This window comes from Puma concolor, chromosome E4, assembly GCF_028749965.1.
Source record: "Puma concolor isolate L17-30 chromosome E4, mPumCon1.1.hap2, whole genome shotgun sequence".
NCBI classification, from domain to species: domain Eukaryota; kingdom Metazoa; phylum Chordata; class Mammalia; order Carnivora; family Felidae; genus Puma; species Puma concolor.
In genome coordinates this window covers 6251791-6274195 of record NC_141683.1, presented here as the reverse complement: position 1 = coordinate 6274195, position 22405 = coordinate 6251791, and the positions used below count along the sequence as shown (strand labels likewise).

At 42.3% G+C, this 22405-nt stretch overlaps 1 protein-coding gene across 3 annotated transcripts in view; it reads right to left on the bottom strand.

Moving 5' to 3' along the window:
- ATF6 (activating transcription factor 6) overlaps positions 1–22405 on the bottom strand; it is a 205610-nt gene that overhangs the window by 162367 nt on the left and 20838 nt on the right. For all 3 annotated transcript variants that reach the window (XM_086693381.1, XM_086693382.1, XM_025927813.2), the window contains exon 8: positions 14323–14543. In XM_086693381.1, coding sequence (XP_086549507.1) covers positions 14323–14543 — 221 coding nt within the window. The remainder of the gene's footprint in view (positions 1–14322; positions 14544–22405) is intronic.

Below are 22405 nucleotides of genomic sequence, written 5' to 3'. Positions count from 1 at the left end.
ACAGGACTGAAATGAGCGAAGAGGTGGTCAGTCCCTGCTTCTGATCATCCTGCTTCAGACAACTCTCCCATCAAGCACTGTGCTTAGAAAAAGAAAAAGGAAAAACTTCACAGCTATAAAATACTCTCCCTTTAGTGGCACTACACTGTAAAATAAGGTGTTGCATTATTAAACGAATATTTGACTGTAAGAAAGACTTGTAGAAAAGAAGAACTTTCACAGATGAATATGTACTTTTGCTTTTGAAGGCTCCAGCAATTTGAGTCAAAATTCCAAATCCGTTTGCATTTTGTTTTTTAATTTTATTTTTTTTTAATTTTTTTTTTTTTAATTTTTTTTTCAAACGTGTATTTATTTTTGGGACAGAGAGAGACAGAGCATGAACGGGGGAGGGGCAGAGAGAGAGGGAGACACAGAATCGGAAACAGGCTCCAGGCTCCGAGCCATCAGCCCAGAGCCCGACGCGGGGCTCGAACTCACGGACCGCGAGATCGTGACCTGGCTGAAGTCGGACGCTTAACCGACTGCGCCACCCAGGCGCCCCTGTTTTTTAATTTTAAAAGTTCACGATCAAGCAATACTATATTATGTTCTTATAAAAAAAATAGACCATCTAGACCTTTGATTCTGTGATGTTGCTAAGAAATGAGCTTCAAAGTCCTGTGTGGCTATAAATCAGATACAAAAATAGGATATTTTAATGCTACAAAATACATTCCAACATCTCGCACAAACTCAAGCCAGATCAAGTACTGATCACCATGGATGAAATCACTGGCTTCATGGGTGCCATTGCCTTGGTTCTATTTCTTATTTCGGTGAATCTCTCCCTCTAAACTTATACCTAAAGCAGAAACGGTCACTGATTAACCTCTTCATCGTTATTAGACAACCCAATTTTTCCATTAAATAAAAGAAGAAAGAAACTTTGTCTATTTGAAATTGATTTAAAAGCCAATTTCTGATTTATATAACACACACATTTTATAACTCACACATTTCTAATTTATGTAACATATATTACTGAATATCACAGTAAATACATTTATAAATACATTCCAAAAAAACGTGTACAGCTAAAATCATTAGCAAATTTAATTTGTGGCAACTTTATTACTATTCCTTTTTTTTTTATTTTTTTTAACATTTACTCATTTTTGAAAGGCAGGGAGAGACAGAGCATGAATGGGGGAGGGACAGAGAGAGAGGGAGACAGAAACAGAAGCAGGCTCCGAGCTCCGAGCTATCAGCACAGAGCCTGACGCGGGGCTCGAACTCACGGACCGCGAGATCATGACCTGAGCCGAAGTCGGCCACTTAACTGACTGAGCCACCCAGGCGCCCCACAACTTTACTTTAAATATTCAAATCAATTAAGTATTCTGATTTGATTTCTCTTGGGAATCTTAAGAATACTCCCTTTTGGGGGCACCTGGCTGGCTCAGTCCATGGAGCCTGTGACTGCTGATCTCAGGGTTTTGAGTTTGAGCCCCATGTTGGGTACAGTGACTTAAAAATGAAAACTTCTAAAAAATAAATAAAAATAAAAACTCTTTTAGGGGCACCTGGGTGGCTCAGTCAGTTAAGCTTCCAACTCTTGATTTTGGTCATGATCTCATGGTTTGGGAGTTTGAGCCCCACGTCTGGCTCTGTGCTGACAGTGTAGAGCCTCCTCGGGATTCTCTCTCACCTTCCCTCTCTCTCTCAAAATAAATAAATAAACTTAAAAAAAAAAAAGGGAAAAAAGAAAGAGGGACTTCGGTAACTCAGTAGATTAAGCATCTGACTCTGGATTTCGGCTCAGGTCATCATCTCATGGTTTCATGGGTTCGAGCCCCACATCAGGCTCTGCGCTGGCAGCAGGAAGCCTGCTTGGGATTCTCTCTCTCTCCCTCTCTGCCCCCCTGCCCCCACTCACACTGTCTCTGTCTCTCTCAAAATAAACTTAAAAAATAAAGAAAAAACTCCTTAAAAAAAAAATACATATATATATATATACACACAATACTCCCCTTTTCCTCATAAAATTGTTCAAAACAGAAAAGGGGAAACTTTCCACTTATACTACCTGTACTCTTCTCAAATCTCATGACAGAAAGCCAAAATTTCATTTTACTCCTTCTATTAAGTTGTGTGTGTGTGTGTGTGTGTGTGTGTGTGTGTTATACCCAGTTCCTGGTCACCAAAAATTAAATAAAGCAGCTTCATTACTGGCCACCTGAGCCATTTAATTGGCAGAGTCAAGGCAATAATCTTCACCCTACAAACTTTTATTTTTTTAACGCGGAATGCCTTTGGACAGGTAGTATGATTTCACGGGTGAGAAAAGGTAACAGACGTAACCCCTGCTAACTGCAGGCCCGGGCTGCCCTACGCAACCGCCTGTTCTGATCGAAGGGGAAGGACCGGCAGGAAGGCAAAGGCAGAAGCGTCCACCAGACGCTCTCAGGCAAACCGCACAGTCGGGCACGGCCTCCTGAAGGACGGAGGACGTCCTATGTACAGGGATCATCAGGGATCCTCGGAGCAGTTTCCCTGCTTCACCCGGCCCCAGAAATAAGTGGAGCAGCCACCTAAGAGTAACAGTAACTGAAGTCATCAGATGACAATACAGTACCGGAAACTGGTGTCCTTAATTCTTAGTCTAGGACTGCAATGAAGTAACTGGAAGATCTTAGAAGACTCATTTCTGCTCCCAGGGCCCGTTTTCACGGCAGTAATAAAAGGGGGTTAGACCAGAATGGTGTTCTTGAACCTATTATAACCCAATAGCAAGTAGCATGATAAATTTAGTGGGTCATGAGAGACTTAAAAAAAAACTTGACAGAAAAGCACAGGATAAAAGGAAACAGAATGCTTTAAATGTAGTAAGAGCTTACTTATTGTCTCCCTAGACCGTGTGTGTTGAGAAAGATGTAAAACACATTTCTTACTGTGGACTGTGGACTGTGGACTGTGGACAAAAACTTGAGAGCCACCCCGTGAATCCCCTAAAGGTCTCATTCAATCTAAAACCAAAACGGTTCCAGTACTGATGCTAACCACCCATACTGAACTACCGCACGTCCCGGAAATGACTACTGCATCATAAGATACGGATAAGACTAACTTTGCTGTCGATTTTGAGATCACCAAATTGTTCACCTAAGATCAGTCTCTATACTTTGTCTCTCAAGCCTTACAACCACCTGCTGAAAATTTTTACAAATTAAGAGAATACATTTGTAGAGGGAGAGAAAAGGCGGCAGGCGGCAAGTTTTAAGACGAAATAATTTGAAATTCATGCTGCATCAGGGCTGCGTTGAAAGTAAAGCCCCGTTAATGGAGCACAGAGTAGTGACAAGAGCACTGGACTGAGACAAGGCCTAGGCTTGAATCCGAACTCAGATGGAGCAGGTCAGATGATTAGGCGAGGATTACACAGCGAACGGACACGAAGGTTCTTTGTAAACTACAATGTACCACACATACGAAAGGTTCAGGAAGGGGAGCTGCCCTGCAGCTATGAACAGATTGAGTGAGGAGGCAAAAATTCTGAACTCCATCACCAATGTGCCTCATAGCTGCTCAGATAAACTGCGCAAATAAAGCAATATTGAAAATATCTGCCCACAACCCAGCTCCTATTTTCAGATTTTAAATTTTAAAAATGACTTACGAAACAAAAACAGACAAAACCTGGGAATCACCTTTAATCGTTGCAGAAACTGAAAAACAGCCCAAGTATAATTCACATTCCCCCAAGATCCCTCGGTCTGCCCCTTACTCTGGATGTATCGGGGCTCTCGTTCACCTCAAAGGGCTGTTAGGCGGCTTAAATATCTGTGAGTCAGGCACCTGGACAAGTGCGGCACACACTACTTTATCAATGTAGCCATCTTAGCAAGATGATCTTGGCTAAAACACCTAACCGATTCCTTCCATGGTAAAATGGGAATCAACAGTACCCACTCTACAAGGATTTTGAAAGTCTCAAATAGGACTCTGTGAAAATAAATGATTTATAACCCAATATGAATGTGAAGTACTTATCAAACTGTATTAGAGCCGAATTCTCCTACAGCGTCAAAAAGACAAGGATTGTGGAAATGTTCCAGATTTAAAGAAGCTACAGACAGATAACAACCAAAGGCAGTATCTGGCCCTTGACTGGTTCTTGTACTGAAAGGGAAATTTTTCAATAAAGGAGATTATTGTGTCAACTGATAAAACTGTAATACTGAGAGTTGATTAAAGTATTTTACAAATGTAAATTAATGAAGCTGGTAACTATACTGTGGGTATGTAAGAGATTATCCCTATTCTGAAAAAATACACACTGAAATGTTTAGTGGTAGAGGACTACAGAGTATGTAACTTACTCTACAGTAGTTCAGGGGGGAAAACCGAGTATGTGTGTGGATGGAGAGACAGGCAGAAAGAACAAACTAATAAAGCAAATGGGGTAAAATGTTAACAGGTGAATGGGTGAAGGTACCGGTGTTCCCTGGAGAATTTTTGTTTCTGCAATTTTTTTTTGTTTTCTTCAAATGTTTATATAAATTCTAGTTATATATATATAACATACAATGTAGTATCGCCTTAGGGAGAATTTAACGATTCATCACTTACATCTAACTAAGCATCTTACATGCTCAACACAAGTGTCCTCCTTAACAGCCATCACTCACCCAGCCCATCCCCCACCCGCCGCCCTCCACTGACGCCCGGTTTGGTCTCTATTGTTAAGAGTCTCTTATGGTTTCTTGATTTCGGCTCAGGTCATGATCTCATGGTTCGTGAGTTCGAGCCCCGTGTCTGGCTCTGTGCTGACAGCTCGGAGCCTGGCCGGCTTCGGATTCTGTGTCTCCCTTTCTCTCTGCCCCTCCCCCGTGCACACTCTGTCTCTGTCTCTCTCAAAAATAAATAAATGTTAAAAAATTAAAATTAAAAAAAAGTCTCTTATGGTTTGTTTCTGCAACTTGTAAATACTTGAGATATCATTATTATGAATATAATTAGTATTATCACCATATACAAAGCCTAACACGCATGCGCCCACGCACACACACACACCGGCAGAGCCACAGAAAATTTTAACCCTAACATTTTTAATCCTTGCATATCATTATTTAACCAGTCAAAAGTTCTCCTCCATTAATAATTAATATTCTTTCACAGAGTCATAAAATATAATCTTCCAGGGGGCACGCCCCTTCCAGAATAGATAGCCATCGAAATACCTGGCCATTCTCCTTTGTGAATTATCTAGTCACATATTTTATCCATTTGATTATTGGGTTAACTTGCATTTTTCTCACTGATTTGTAAATACTCTCTAAATCAAAAAGGGTTTGGGGGCGCCTGGGTGGCTCAGTCAGTTAAGCCTCCTTGATTTTGATCTCAGGGCGCCTGTGTGGCTCAGCTGGTTAAGCATCGACTCTTGCATGATCTCATAGTTTGTGAGATCGAGCCCCACATTAGGCTCTGTGCTGACAGTACAGAGCCTGCTTGGGATTCTCTCTCTCCCTCTCTCTCTGCCCCTCCCCTGCTCATGCTCACACTCTCTCTCTCTCTCTCTGTGTCAGTTGAGTGTCCAACTCTTGGTTTTGGCTCAGGTCACCATCACATGGTGAGTTTGAGTCCCACATCAGGCTCTTCTGCGCTGACAGTGTGGAGCCTGCTTGGGATTCTCTCTCTCTCCTTCTCTCTCTCTCTCTCTCTCTCTCTTCCCCTCCCCACTCATGCTCTCTCTTTCTGTCTCTCTCTCAAAATAAATAAACTAAGAAAGAAAGAAAGAGAGAGAGAGAGAGAGAGGGAAAAAGAAAGAAAGAAAGAGAAAGGAAGGAAGGAAGGAAGGAAGGAAGGAAGGAAGGAAGGAAGGAAGACACAAAAGGCCACCCTGTGTATAATTCCATGACATAATATGTCCAGGATAGGCAATTCCATACAAACAGAAAGCAGGTTAGTGATTGCCAGGGGCTGGGGAGAGGAGGGGAATAGGAATGACCACTAATGGGTATGGAGGTTCTTTTTAGGGGGATGAGAACGTTCTGCAATTAGATAGCAGCTCCTGTCATAGCACAACTTTGTGAATATGCTGAAAACCACTAAATTTTAGATCTTTTAAAGGTGAACTTTATCTCAACAAGCTATTAAAAAAAAAAAACTTACATAGAGAGCTACAGACTCTCTCTCCAGACAAATGCACGTACCCAGTGCTATAATCAACGATGCAAGGAAAGGGGGGACGTGAACAAAAGGGGAGCTGTGTATGGAGACACTGTCCATGGCCCTGTGACTGGCACTCTCTCTCATACACTCAAAGCGGAAGAATAAATTAGAATCACCCTATGGAGGGCCATTTGACAATATCTATCAAAACGTAAAAACTACCTGCCTTCTGCCTCTAATTTCAGTTCTAGGAATTTCTCCTACAGATATACTTGCACGTAAACAAAATTAAATGAGTACCGAGTTATTCAACGAAGGGACTGCTTATAAAGAAAAACCCTTAAGTAATTAGGACACCCTAACGAAACAGGCTACCACGCAGCTAGTAAAGGAACAAGAAAATGTTCTAAGTGCCGATATGGCAAGTACGCGAAGATATACTGAAGGGGAAAAGGAAGGTGCAGGACAGCATGTAGACACTAGTTACCATTTCTGTAAAATAGGTAAATAGGTAAAACTGTAAATACCAACATATTAAGGAACTGTCTCAGGAACGACGCATGAAAAACTAGTAACAGTGACTGCTTCTGGACAGGGGAACCAAGCAGCTACAAAGCATCTGGGGCATGGAAGGACTGTCTTCAGGAACAGGTTGCAGGAAGGGAAACCAGAGAAAAGGGAGTTAAGTATTAATTATTTATTAAGATGGAAATCAGCATCCCTTTAAAAATAATTATTTCCTGGGGTGCCTGGGTGGCTCAGTCGGTTAAGCGGCCGACTTCGGCTCAGGTCATGATCTTGGAGTCCGTGAGTGTGAGCCCCGCGTCGGGCTCTGTGCTGACAGCTCAGAGCCTGGAGCCTGGAGCCTGCTTCGGATTCTGTGCCTCCCTCTCTCTATGCCCCTCCCCTGCTCATGCTCTGTCTCTCTCTCTCTCAAAAATAAGTAAACGTTAAAAAAATTTTTTTTCAAGAATTATTTATTAACCTGATCAAGATGCCAAACTGAAAAAAACAACAAAAACAGAACAAAGAATGCCACAGCTGCCACAGTTCACAAATCTAACCTAATGACACAAATCTAAGTGCGGTACCAGCAGGGCAGGGGAGAAACACCTTCTGTTCCCTCTCCAAAACCACTGTAACCACAAATGAAATGATTTGCCAAAGTCCTTATTCAAGATAAATTTTTAGAAGGCCCACACCTCCATCTAAGGAGAAACTACAAATATTTTAACAAAGCATGTTTTTCTCTGATCTGCAGAGTCCCTGCTAGCCGCAAAGCCAGAAAGCAGTCAGCACAGAAATAATCTTTTACTAAAATCTGGATGGCTTTTTCGGTCTCCAAATCCTTCCTGTTGAATTTGTTCTGATGGATTCCTTGACTTTCAAAGCCTACAGAAATATCATGATCCCATGTCTGTGTTGTGAAGGAATTTAGTCATAAAAAGTTATCTATTCATTATGTATCTTCTTAGATCTAAGCTGGCCACACCATTTAAGGATATTCAGCTCACTCTTAGACCTAACAGAGAACCCATTCTTGGGTGTCACAGATAAAACGAGCAGCTCAAGCGTCATTAAAAAAGAAAAAGAAATTTTTTTTTCCAAAATAGAGCACAGGCACTCTCCATTTTTCTAACAGTTTCTCTGCATTGCTTTGCACTGGAAATAAATTACGTTAGATTTGTATTTTCCTTGAAAGGGACTTCTCTAGAGTCTCTCGTGAGTCGTGTTACTATACGTCTTCCCGGGCATGCCAAGAATACAAGGCCCTGACCACTCTTTACCCAGGCCATTTCTCAGGGCTGTTTCCAGCAAGAAACCTTGAGAGATGAGGTAATGTCTTCCTCTGGACAATGAGGAAACTTGCCCACCACTTGCTGTAAAGCTCAGCATTCCTTCACTGCAATAAAGAAACACCGTGTGCACAGCATCCGTCTGGGCCCATATCATGTGACCGCCACGCTCACAGTACTAACATACCCGAAATCTTAAACCTAACGGTATAACGGTGTCTCCAGAAAAACGAAGTGACAAAGTTCCAGTTCACTATGCTAGAAGAATCCCATTCACGCGATTTCTAATACCTGCAGGCAGGTAGAAAGGGATCTCCCCAGCACCCAGCTTCTTATGATGGCTTTAGTGATTAGGGTAGGATCCCCCAAAGGGAGGAGACTGGGATGGGAGGGTCAAGGTCACTAAGTAAAGAATTAGAGAGTACAAGGTAATAAAAGGTTTGTAAGATGCTTCATGGGGTGAATGGGCTGAGAAGAAGGCCTGGGGCCTCCTGTCAGCAGAGCCTGTCTCTGATCAGCCTCCCATCTGATGTGATTTCTCCCAGATCAGCCTCCCATCTGATGTGATTTCTAGTTCTGACCTAGCTCCTGATCATTTTCTTTCCACTGTTACCACCTACTGATTTCCAATAGGGGTTTGCTTCACCTTGGCCCAGTGCGAAGGACAACACAATACAATTTCACCACACTTTTTTTTTTTTTTCCTGGTCTTTTATCCCAAACAAGACAACTACAACAATATAACTCCATGGACCTAAAACCAGAGCTATAATGCTTCATGAACTTCATGGAATTATGGGGGGTAGAGGGTAGTAGTTATGGCAATGCAGATTTTTTTTTTTTTAATTTTTTTTTTTCAACGTTTATTTATTTTTGGGACAGAGAGAGACAGAGCATGAACGGGGGAGGGGCAGAGAGACAGGGAGACACAGAATCGGAAACAGGCTCCAGGCTCTGAGCCATCAGCCCAGAGCCTGACGCGGGGCTCGAACTCCCGGACCGTGAGATCGTGACCTGGCTGAAGTCGGATGCTTAACCGACTGCGCCACCCAGGCGCCCCTTGGCAATGCAGATTTAAACAGACTGCTTGCTTTCAGCCCTTGGTTCCACGTCTGGCAACATTCAACGGCCCTTTAAAGAAAGATAAGCACGCTCTCCTATGAAGGCAACTCTGTAGTTCCAAGATTGCCATTTACTAAGAAACAGCATAAGAGAATTTCTACCCTGAAATGAGAGACCATGTTCATTTTTTCCATCACGATCAGAGCCAAAAACCAACCACATTTCTTGAAAACTTAGGTGAGGTTTCCAAGAGTTAAACAGAACAGATTTACCAGCAAAAGGCAGGAAGAGTGAGATTATAATTTGAACCAGGCAAACTGTTTCATAACAGACAATGTGGCACTTAATGCAGTTTGCAGAATATGGTATGCAAAAAACGCTACTTAGGGCAGTAGCAGGTCTCCAGAGACTGAAACTAGCCAAACAAAAGAACAAAAAAGGTAGGAAAAAAGAAGCCATGTCAGCCTTACAAAGCCACAAAAGACTGATACGCTTTCTTTTGCTGAATTACTGCTTTTTCACCACACTTTTGGCTTAAAAGCACAAAAAGCACATAATGAAAAATTTTTCTTTTGGGCCATTTTTAATCAGAAATTTATACCACTTCAAATTTATCATAATTTCATGGGACTTGAGTCTAACAAATGCACGCACTATTAAGGTCAACCAAGTTACTAACACAGGAGACCATCCCAGCAGATCAAAGTTTCCTGCAGCTCCTTCTGGAACAAATTTACTTTGGGTTCCTGAGAGGCTTGGCCAGCTGATAGGACAGACTGATGTTTCTTCACTTGAAATAAACATTAAGTCAAAACCTCTACCAGAAAACTCATACTGAAAAAGCCTGGCTCACTTCCTGATATGCAGGCCAAGGAAAAATAAGCACAAAACCTCAACTCAGGTTGACTAGAAAATTTATTCTAATCGCCTTTAGGTCTCTTGCACTAGACACACAGTACTTGAAATCTTTCTCCTATAATACTGTAGACTCTAAACTCTGAAAAGTAGTAAGAATGCTAGCCAATAAATACTGCTTAAAAAAAAAATCATACCTATTGGTTCTATACTTCTGCATCTCACACATCCCCCAGTTCAATGTTGATGGAGGCTTCATCAGTAAATTATTCACCAGATTTACAGAATACTCTCAAGGGTGTAAGAGCAGAACAAACATGGTCTTTTGCACCAGAGAAGTTATAGTGAATGTCTAATTGATCAATAAATAATCAACTGAAATGTTCAGAGATTACAAAATGGGTCAGCAGAACACAATGATGAGTACCAACATTAAGATGCTCATTATTTAAGGGGCGCCTGGGTGACTCAGTTGGTTAAGCATCCTACTTGGGCTCAGGTCATGATCTTGCGGTTCACAAGTTGAAGTCCCCAGTGGGGCTCTGTGCTGACAGCTTAGAGCCTGGAGCCCGCTTCAGATTCTGTGTCTCCCTCTCTCTCTCTGCCCCTCCCCTGCTTGCACTCTGTCTCTCTCGCTCTCTCTCAAAAATAAACGTTAAAAAATAATTTTAAAAAAAGATGCTTATTATTCAGATATTAGCTGGAAGAAAGAAGTTAAAAGATCTCCTCCTATTTTTAAATACAATGACTGGATCAAAGGATTTTAGGACTGGAAGGACCCTTTCTAAACAACGCTTCCTGTACCTGTTCTAGTTGAGTCCTCTGGAATAACCCAGATCAATCACCCTGTTTTCCACACATCAACCTTCACGTCCTAGAATCGCCTCTCAGATCTACATTCAGTGTTCTTCAGTTTACTGAGTCATTCCAAACCTTAAACGCTGCCTCTACCCAGAACATAGTTTCCAGACACCCTTCCCATCCTAGCCACATTCCTCTGGACTGGCCCATGATCGGACGTTGTAAGTCTATGAATACGGACTAACATTATGTTAGTATTTTAACAACTGTGACATACTGTTAATCTATATTTTCTAAAGTTCTAATTAGTCTCTACCTTTTTCCATGTCTAAGGTATTTCATAACAAATACTTTAGGGGCACTTGGGTGGCTCAGTAGGTTAAGCATCCAACTTCAGTTCAGGTCATGATCTCACAGCTCATGAGTTCGAGTCCCATATCGGGCTCTGTGGTGACAGCTCAGAGCGTGGAGCCTGTTTCAGAATCTGAGTCTCCCTCTCTCTCTGCCCCTCCCCACTCGTATGCAAGCACACACACACTCTGTCTCTCAAAAAGAAACAAACATTAAAAAAATTAAAAATAAAAAAATAAATTCTTTAAATGTCCTAACATGGAATAAAGACAACTTTGATATTTTCTGTTGCTAGTTCCATTGCACAGAAGAAACATTCAATTTATAATTTAAAGAGGATTAAAAGGAAAACTTAAAGGGTCATTTTAAAAATCCTCTTTCATCATTCTTAGCCTTCTCGGCCTCCTATGAAAAGCACACCCTTTCTTTTATTGGTTGTACCATCTTTTTTTTCTTTTTTTTTTTTCAACGTTTATTTATTTCTGGGACAGAGAGAAACAAAGCATGAACGGGGGAGGGGCAGAGAGAGAGAGGGAGACACAGAATCGGAAACAGGCTCCAGGCTCTGAGCCATCAGCCCAGAGCCTGACGCGGGGCTCGAACTCACGGACCGCGAGATCGTGACCTGGCTGAAGTCGGACGCTTAACCAACTGTGCCACCCAGGCGCCCCATTCTTTTTTAATTTTTTTATGTTTATTTATATTTGAGAGAGAGAGAGAGAGAGAGAGAGAGAGCGAGCAAGCAGGCGAGGAGCAGAGAGAAAGGGAGACACAGAATCGAGGCAGGCTCCAGGCTCCGAGCTGTCAGCACAGAGCCCGACGCGGGGCTCGAACCCACAAACTGTGAGATCATGACCTGAGCCGAAGTCGGACGCTTAACCGACTGAGCCACCCAGGCTCCCCCCCATCCTTTTTTTTTTTTTTGAAAAAGAGTGAGAGAACAAGTACACATGTGCAAGCAGGGGAGGGGCAGAGGAAGGGTGGAGGGTAGAAGAGAGAGAATCCCAAGCAGGCTCCACATTCAGCACAGAGACCAACCAGGAACTCGATTCCATGACCCTGGGATCATGACCTGACCTGAAATCAAGAATCGGATGCTCAACCGACGGAGCCACTCAGGTGCCCCATACAACTTTTTAACTGACAAAACCACGGAATTGGTTTGGATGCCGATTGTTGTTTACTTACTGGGGAAATTTTCCCACACACCACAAGGAAGGAAAGAAAGACGACACACCCAACTTTGATGATTGTCAACATTTTGCCGATCTTGTTTCCTCCATCTTGGGTTCCCCGCCCCACCCCCAGAGTATTTCAAGCAAATGCCAGCGTATCGTTTCATCTTCAACTGAAACACACACTGTGTATTAGTGCCTATTATGCCATAAGCACTGTGCTTAACCTTTTCTGGGCCTCAAATTAAAGGAACGTTAACAGTCAAGGCTAATCCTGTACCATCCATGTCTATTCTCATCCGACACTAATCTTCCCCCGCGTCTGGGTGCAGTTTTCAATACCTATAAACGCTATGGGAATTACTGCAGACCTTCAATGTTCTGCTTCATCAGAAAATATTCCTTTGTTATGGGTCTTTACAATATTGCCGGCTGAGGTCACTCGGTTGTGTTCAATGCAACAGAGGAGCAATTTCACTACTGGGCTGACACGCTGGGTTAATAAATTAGGGTGGACCGATCAGACAGTATTCGATAACCTTCAGAACTCACAGCGCTTTAGGACTTTAAAAGTACTTCCCAATACCTGAAGAAAAGGTAGTGTGGCAATATTCACTGTCAGTAATATCTACTTTTATCTTAAAGAAAACATATGAGTTTGGCTTCCCAGTAACAATTTGAGAGATGGTTATTAGACTGGTTATTAGAATGGTTATTTGACTTTAACTTTCATTAAACTTTAGGCCCATGATATTCAATTACTTCTTAGTACATAACGTGAGGTATTTTTGTACCACTTTTTAAGAAAGCAGAGTTAGCTGGCAAATGCTATAACTGGCTGCAGGGAGGCCAGATCTTGGGAAACTCTGTGATTTATAAATTACAAAAAAAAGAAACCTTCAACAGGCTAGAAAACCCGAAGATTTGCAAAGATGGGAAAACACCAACTCCTAAGAGCAGGAAGTTACTACCCAGGGGTGAAAACCCTTCATAAGTCAGGACAGAAATATAAACCCTGATGAGAAAATAGTCTACAGACTCTTATCTGGGTCTTGCCAAAGACATTTCAATCAGGAGACCTGAAAGAATCCTGTAAGACACTAGTATCTGCCTGGGCTGGGGAAGGGCTTGAAGAATGTGAGGAGAGGGCTCGAAAGAAGGAGTCACAGCAAAGTATGCATACGTCACTTTTTTTTTTTAATTTTTTAAGCTTTATTTTAATTTTTTTTTTTTTACATTTATTTATTTTTGAGAGACAGAGTGAGACAAAGTGAGAGTGGGGGAGGGGCAGAGAGAGAGGGAGACACAGGATAGGAAGCAGGCTCCAGGCTCTGAGCTGTCAGCACAGAGCCCGACGTGGGGCTCGAACCCACAGACTGTGAGATCATGACCTGAGCCGAAATCAGATGCTCAACTGACTCAGCCACCCAGGCGCCCCAAAGCTTTTTTTTTTTTTTTAATTTTTTTTTTAACGTTTATTTATTTTTGAGACAGAGAGAGACACAGCATGAACGGGGGAGGGTCAGAGAGAGAGGGAGACACAGAATCTGAAACAGGCTCCAGGCTCTGAGCGGTCAGCACGGAGCCCGACGCGGGGCTTGAACTCACGGACCGCGAGATCATGACCTGAGCCGAAGTCGGCCGCTTAACCGACTGAGCCACCCAGGCGCCCCAAGCTTGCTTTATTTTTGAGAGAGAGAGAGAGAGAGAGAAAGAGAGAGAGAGAGAGAGCATGAGTGGGGGAGGAACAGAGAGAGGGAGACACAGAATCTGAAGCAGGCTCCAGGCTCTAAGCTGTCAGCACAGAGCCCGACGCGGGGCTTGAACTCACGAACCAAACCATGAGATCATGACCTGAGCCGAAGTCGGACGCTCAATCGACTGAGCCACCCAGGCGCCCCTATACGTCACTTTTTATCAAACAACTTTAGCCTCTTTCAAACCTTTTGCTTGGATTCTAACAAAATAATCTGCCACCAAATAACGGATGTGCAATCCCAGCACATTCTTTTATTTGAGGCAGTATAAAATAATTTAGAAAACAGAAACAAGGCAAGGAAAACAAAGCGTGTTTTGGTTCTGTTGGTTTTGAAATCAGGTGTGATAAAGCACTGGGTTTCAACACTTACATCTGAGCCCACACTTCTCACGGTGCTTTGTAGGACAGGTTTAGTCACAGAGAGTTTTCCATTCGCCAGGCTGTTGGCCACAGGGGCCGGCACCACATTCACCATGGGATTAGGTAGTTGCGTGGCTCCCCCGGTGACAGCAAGGACCGGGGCAGGAGAAGGCAGGACTCCAGGTGCCTGAAGCTGGACCACGGCAGGCGAAGAGAGCACTACTGTTGGACCTGAGTGCAGAAAGAAGGGAAGGAATCACAGCGTGCACGACCATTGAGGCAGAGGATGCCGAACACTCAGGTCTCTTCTGTGGCTGTAACAGGAAGATGACACTGAAGGGATTTAAAACCACCAATGAAAGGGGTGCCTGGGTGGTTTAGTTGCTTAGGCATCTGGCTCTTGATTTTGCAGGTCATGATCTCACAGTTTCATGGGTTCGAGCCCCACACTGGGCTCTATGCTGATAGCACAGAGCCTGCTTGGGATTCTCCTTTTCTCCCTCTGTCCCTCCCCTGCTTGTGCTCTCTCTCTCAAAATAAATAAACATTAAAAAAAACAGAAACAAAAACCCCACCAATTAAAACATAATCAATAGCAGCACACACACAAACTTCTGTTGTTGTATTTTTTTTTAATTTTTTTTTCAACGTTTATTTATTTTTGGGACAGAGAGAGACAGAGCATGAACGGGGGAGGGGCAGAGAGAGAGGGAGACACAGAATCGGAAACAGGCTCCAGGCTCTGAGCCATCAGCCCAGAGCCTGACGCGGGGCTCGAACTCCCGGACCGCGAGATCGTGACCTGGCTGAAGTCGGACGCTTAACTGACTGTGCCACCCAGGCGCCCCTGTTGTTGTATTTTTAATGAAAACTAAATTTGTTCCCTTTGAAGTTATCATTAATAATGTATTTCCATATTTTTTCTCAACTGTATGCGTGCCAAACTTGGTAAGTTATACATAGATTTTTCTATCAACCTCTGAAATTAGTACTAAAAAATATTTTTCATATTGTAAGTAACAAGACTTTTATACTGAACACTGAGAGCCACGTATTTTATTTTTTAAATTGTTTTTAATGTTTATTTTTGAAAGAGAGAGAGAGAAAGAGAGTGAGCAGGCAAAGGGCAGAGAGACAGGGAGACACAGAATCCAAAGCAGGCTCCAGGCTCTGAGCTGTCAGCACAGAGCCCGACACGGGGCTCGAACCCATGAACTGCGAGATCATAACCTGAGCCAAAGTTGGTCATGGCTCAACTGACTGAGCCACCCAGGCGCCCCAAGAGAGCCATGTATTTTAAATTAATCGGATTTAGAAATTCAACACCAAAAATATATAAACGGTGATTTAGTAACTCAATACGTGGAAAGACAGGAGCTACAAATATCAAAATGTTAAAACTTGCAGCAATATTTATAATAGCCAAAATACAGATGCAACCCAAGTGTGCATCAACAGATGAATGGATGAGGATGTGGTAAATACAGGCAATGGAATACATAAAAAAGAACGAGATCTTGCTGTTTGCAACAACATGGATGGATCTAGATAACATAATGCTACGTGAAATAAGTCAGAGAAAGACAAATACCGTATGATTTCATTCATATGTGGAATCTAAGAAACAAAACAAACCAACAGAGAAAAGGGACAAACAGCAACAAAAACCAGACCCTTAAATACAGAGAACGGGTGGTCGCCAGTGGGGAGGAGGGTGGGAAAAGGGTGAGATAAAGGGATGTAGAGCACACTTCCTGTGATAAGCACTGAGTAATGTATAGAGTTGTTCAGGCGTTACCTGCACACCCGAAACTAGTAAGACTGTATGTTAATTAGACTTCAATTAAAAATATACTTTTGGGGGTGCCTGGGTGGCTCAGTCAGTTGAGCGGCTGACTTCGGCTCAGGTCATGATCTCACAGCTCGAAGGCTCGTGAGTTCGAGCCCCGTGTTGGGCTCTGTGCTGACAGCTTAGAGCCTGAAGCCTGCTTTGGATTCTGTGTCTCCCTCTCTCTGACCCTCCCCTGCTCATACACTGTCTCTGTCTGTCTCTCTCTCTCTCTCTCGCTCTCTCTCAAAAATAAACAAACGTTAGAAAAAAATTTTTTAACATATTTTTTATAAAGTTGTTCATGATACCCTTGTTTAAAAAAAATGTTAAAACCATCTGAGATGAATTCGCAGCTAACAGGCACAGGAAACATAAATCCGTAATTTAAAACAGTCTGTAGACAATACCAACTCCCCCTACACACACAAAATGGCCTACAAATCTTTTCTCAATCCTCACATTTAACATTATTTTTTCAATTATGTTAATTGGAGAATCAGTATCATTAGCCTAAAGAAGACTCCTATAACTCATAACTGTGGTCTATTAAAAATCTTACTTGCCTGCTCAATGTTTCATTTCAGATCCGGCCAATTTTATCAGGTGCTGAAAGCCTCCCCCAATATCCACAGCTGCTTGAGCAAAATATCTAACAAAATAAAGGTACTAAAGTAACCAGCAACTAAAATTACATAAATATTTATAATTCTTCTTTAAGGGGAAAAAAAAAGCATTATACTTTCAGACAGCGTAACATGACCCATGTAAAACTCAGCTCGGTATTTCAAAGGATCAAGGAAAACTGAAAATCTAAATAATACTTCGGAACACCTGTTTGTTAAGAACACCTGTCTTAGCATAAAAAAAAAGTCACATCTATTAAATCAAAGTCTTTGTTTCAGATGGCCTCAAAAAGCATACTAAAAGTAGAATTTAGTTAATAGCATTACATCCCAGATAAATTATTAAATTAGCACAAAAGATGTAAAAGTAATACGTACAATTTACTTGGACAAAAATGATCACTAAACATTTTTATCTTCTTTTCCCTTGGACTCCTTTTATGAAACAAAAACGTATAAAATAAGGAAATGACTCAGAAGCAGATATAAATATGCTTAGACCAAATGTGCAAATATAAAAATAAATTAAATAGCATGTGACCAAATGTCAAGTTTTTTAGTAACACTTGTTAAGAAACCACAACACTCATTATTAACTCATCATTATGTAAAACTTCAACCAAGGGTTCCCACCCTGAATATAAGTATTTTTCTTTAACATCAAAAAGTATGGGGCAACTGGGTGGCTCAGTCGGTGAAGCATCCAACTTCAGTTCAGGTCATGATCTCACAGCTCTTGGGTTCGAGCCCCGTGTCAGGCTCTGTGCTGACAAGCTCAGAGCCTGGAGCCTGCTTCAGATTCTGCATCTCTCTCTGCCCCTCTCCCTCCCTCCCTCCCTCTCTCTCTCTCTCATACACACACAAAAGTAAATAAATATTAAGAAGAAAAATTTTTTTTAAAAAGTATCATGGCCACCCAAGATGGTCAGGGCTGTCCATTCAGTTTCCGGGGACTGAGAAAATACATGTTGAGAAAAGGCTATTAAGAACTTAGTAAAAATTTGGGGCGCCTGGGTGGCGCAGTCGGTTAAGCGTCCGACTTCAGCCAGGTCACGATCTCGCGGTCCGTGAGTTCGAGCCCCGCGTCAGGCTCTGGGCTGATGGCTCGGAGCCTGGAGCCTGTTTCCGATTCTGTGTCTCCCTCTCTCTCTGCCCCTCCCCCGCTCATGCTCTGTCTCTCTCTGTCCCAAAAATAAATAAATACGTTGAAAAAAAAAATTAAAAAAAAAAAAAGAACTTAGTAAAAATTTAAAATAAATCTGTAGTTTATTACTCGGAACTACAGCCACAAAAACCTGAAAACCCGGAGTACAAAGATATATAAAACAAAGTATTCAGTGTATAGAAAATGCCTGCCCCCTATATGGGTTTGCAGATGCCTTTTGCACAATGCCCAAGGCTACCACTCCCACCACCCACACCTTAGGTCCACAGTTCGTAGGCTGGGAACCACTTGACCTAAAACCATACTTTGAGAAAGAGCATTATTAGAAGCAGTGTTCCACATCTTGTGAGTTTCAAAAGTACAATGAAAAGGTCCCGAAATGAAACACTGTTCGGTGAACTTTGGGATTATTCCGAAGACAAGAGGGGTAAGTGTAAAGCGTTAAGTCATTTCAAAGACAGGGATCATACTTCTAGTTCCAGCTAACACATGCAGGAGGCTTCGGGATATTTCTTCAACTCAGAAGAATAACCCAAGTCTGTCCTGTCTGTGGCCTAGCTGGCAGCATCCCCTTGCTGAGAGAACCACATCATGGAGTGAGGGAGACAGAGCACCACTGAGGCAAGGTCTCTGGACCGAATGTGGCTCCGAGTCCAACCAGGCCACCGCCGCCTCCTGTTTTCTGTAACGCACGTCAAGCCCTCTCATCCCAGGGTACACAGCTATCCCCAAATCAGCTAGCATCTAAACCGAGGATCCTCTAAATACTCCAGGCCTGCTTGGGTCTCAAGACTGAATGGGGAGAAATTTCTATTACAACGTGTTCAAGAAAAACTCAGAGTGACTTGCTAAACAGGGACCCGAAGGTGCTCACAGATCGTAAAATGTAATGCAAAGAACTGTTCTGGGCCTCAGTTAGCAGCTGAACATAGTGACGGCTGTTCCTAGCGTGGAAACGGTCCAAAAGGACATACCAAAAGGCTGTTTATCCCTTTCAGCCTGCTCAAAATCCTCTTAGGCATTACACGCAAATCCCCCTTAACAGAACATGGCTAGATTCAATGCTAAATGCTTCTATGTATGACTCATCGATTGTAATAGTTCTTTCTTGTCAATCTTCTTCAAAGGCTTCAAACTATGTATCCAGCATTGCTGAATGCCTACCTTGTCTAAAATAGGACAGCTATGCGACCTGGGGTAAATAATTTCTCTGTGTCTTAATTTTCTCCTCTGTAAAATGAAGATAATAATAGTCCCTATCCTCACAGAGCTGATGTAAGGATTCAACAAGATAATGCACTGAAACACTTATAACAGTGTCTGCCACACAGGAAGAACCTCAATGTTGGCTGTTATTTATCATTAACTGCCATTTCTGTATAATAATAGCTTCCATGAAGGGTACTGCATGTATTATTAATTCATTAGTTCTCATAGTGACTGCTATTTAACTGTTTACATAAATGTGTTAACTCCCAATTAGAATTCTTGAGATCAAGGGGCACATCTCTGCGTTCTTTTAGCGGCAACAAAGTAGTATCGTGACTAATTACAGGCCATGAGCCAGACCCCCTGGGCCCAGGTTCTGACTCTACCTCTCCTGAGCAGAATGACCTGGGGCAAGTTATATCACTTCCATCGTCCGTTTCAATGACTTGCGCTATCATCCACTCAAAAAGCCCAAGACAGGGGGTGCTTGGGTGGCTCAGTCGGTTGAGCGTCCGACTTCAGCCCACGTCATGATCTCGCAGTTCGTGGGTTCGAGCCCCGCATCGGGCTCTGCACTGACAGCTCAGAGCCTGGAGCCTGCTTCGGATTCTGTGTCTCCCTCTCTCTCTGCGCCTCCCCTGCTTGCACTCTATCAAAAATGAATAAACATTAAAAAATTAAAAAAAAAAAAAAAAGCCCAAGACAGGATACATTCCACTCTATCCTTCATTCCCCTTCCAAACCATCCAATCACCAAGCCTGTGATTCTGCACTTTTCCATACTCGCACTCTCTATCCTGGATCTCCATTCTCACTGATACAGCAGGCTTTCACCAGCCCTCACCTGCACTCCTCCTAACAGTCTTAGTGGACTTAGGGGCAGAAATTGTTCCAGGCAAGACAGAACGGTCTGAGCCAAGAAACTAGGGAAAACATGAGAATTCAAGGGACAGCGGCCAGATTCATCAGGCTAGAAGAGGAAGTTGGGTTTATAAAAAGGAGTGATTATAATGTAAAGTTAGAAAACGAAACTAGAGCCAAACCATGGTGCGCTTAACTTCCAAGTGAGAGAATTTGAACTTAATCCTATAAGAATTATTTCTCTTTTAATAGTAAAATATTTACTGCTGACACTTATGTTGATTACCTGTAAAATGCCTTTCCTGTATTTCCCCTCTACCTATTTCAAATAAATGGAAGACATACTTAAATCTGTATGTTTTAATAATACCAACTCTCTAGATTGTACTACAAAAACAGACAAGCACCTTATATTAGCACCTGCTCCCCAAACATAAGTACTATCTTCAGATAATGGGAAGGCACTGACATTCTGAATAATGTGTGATTCAGGTTTCTGAACCTGATAACCTGCTCAGAAAAGAACAGTTTGTCTCCTATCACTCAAGCATGATCTGCTAAGAGCAAATTCTTAGCAATACCCTTTGCTTTACACACTTGTCATAATAATGTCAAGTGTTGCTTCGTATACTTGTGTTTTAATACATTACAGGAACTATAACGAGGTTCTTGACAAGTTTAAATTCTTAGCCTTTGGGAAGATACAGACCCTTCTGAAATCCCGATAAAAGTTTTGGAGACTACTTGAAAAATCCACATATACAATAAATCTTACATCTTATTTCAAGGAGTTCATGAACACTTTACATCCTTTCACAGACCACAAGCACACCCATTCTGTAGGACCCCTATTTTTCGCACGATAAAGGCAGCAGTTCTAACTGTGCACTGAAAGCACAGTTATCTCAGGTTTGTCGGGGGGGGGGGGGGGGTTGGTAGAGATTGATGGATTTTTCACTGGCTCGTCCAGTCTCCCACCTGGTTCTCCTCTTTGTCAATGTCCTATTGTTCACGACCTTGAAATAGAACAAAACTAACAAATTAACTAGAAATCAAATTTATGACCTTTGCTCTCATTAAAACTTGCTCTTCTTGCTCCAAAGAAGTGAATGAACAACCCAGAGCTGGGAACAGCGCCATAAAGACAAGTGTGACAATGGTGGTTTGTTTATAACCCATGCCCCATTAAGACCTAGTCCTAAATTCAGGGAAAGAACGTTAAACAAGTTTTCCTTTACTCTTGTGTGCACATAGCAATATGAAGAGAGTGATAGGCAATCTGCCTAAGACATCTCCATGTGCAAATGATTCCTATATCTGCACAGTTACCAAATCCTCAAACATGAACTTCTCTCAATAACTTCTTGCAATGCTAGATGTAATTCCTGCAGAATCAAGTATGTGAGGCCATCTGGTGGATAAAATATAGAAACACACACATTCTTAACTACATGAAGACAAGCATTCAGATTCTGGTCTTTTTTTCTTATTTTATTTTATTTTATTTTTTTTACATTTATTTATTTTTGATAGACAGAGACAGAGGACAAGTGGGGAAGGGGCAGAGAGAGGAGAAGACACAGAATCCAAAGCAGGCTCCAGGCTCCAGGCTCCGAGCTGTCAGCACCGAGCCCGATGCGGGGCTCAAACTCATAAACCGTGAGACCACGACCTGAGCCGAAGTCCGACACCCAAGCAACTGAGCCACCCAGGCGCCCCCAGATTCCTTTCTAATGCCCCTACTCACGATCATGTTTACCAAACCATGTTGCCTCTGCAGAGACTAAGAGCCTGATCCTTTTGCCAAAACTCACCTATTAGACCTGTAATGTTATTTTATATGCTGACCTGTTCTTAAAAACAAGAGTTCAGGGGCGCCTGGGTGGCTCAGTTGGTTAAGCATCTGACTTCATGATCTCATGGTTTGTGAGTTCAAGTCCCACATCGGGCTCTCTGCTGCCAGCACAGAGCCTGATCTGGATCCTCTGTCCCTCTTTCTCTCTGTCTCACCACTGCTCGTGTGCACTTTCTTTTTCTGTCCCTCTCTCTCAAAAATAAACGTTAAAAAAACGTTTAAAACAAAAAACAAGAGTTCATAGACACAACAACCTCAAGATGAAATGATACCAAGGAAGTTTCCCAGATTTTCTTCTTCATTACAAGTGGCTATACAAAATCACAAGCCTGACAGTTATTTTCCTAACTAAAACTGTAAGAAAAAAGACGTATCAAACATAACTCATCTGGAGAGCTATCTCCCTTGTTAGGATAGGAACCACGTATTAGTCATCTCTGCGAATCCTCAAAACCAAGGACAATTCCTGGCACTCAGCGTGTGCTCAGAAATTATAACCCAAGATAAAATAAATGACATGACACAACCTTAGTGCCCATCACTTAAACA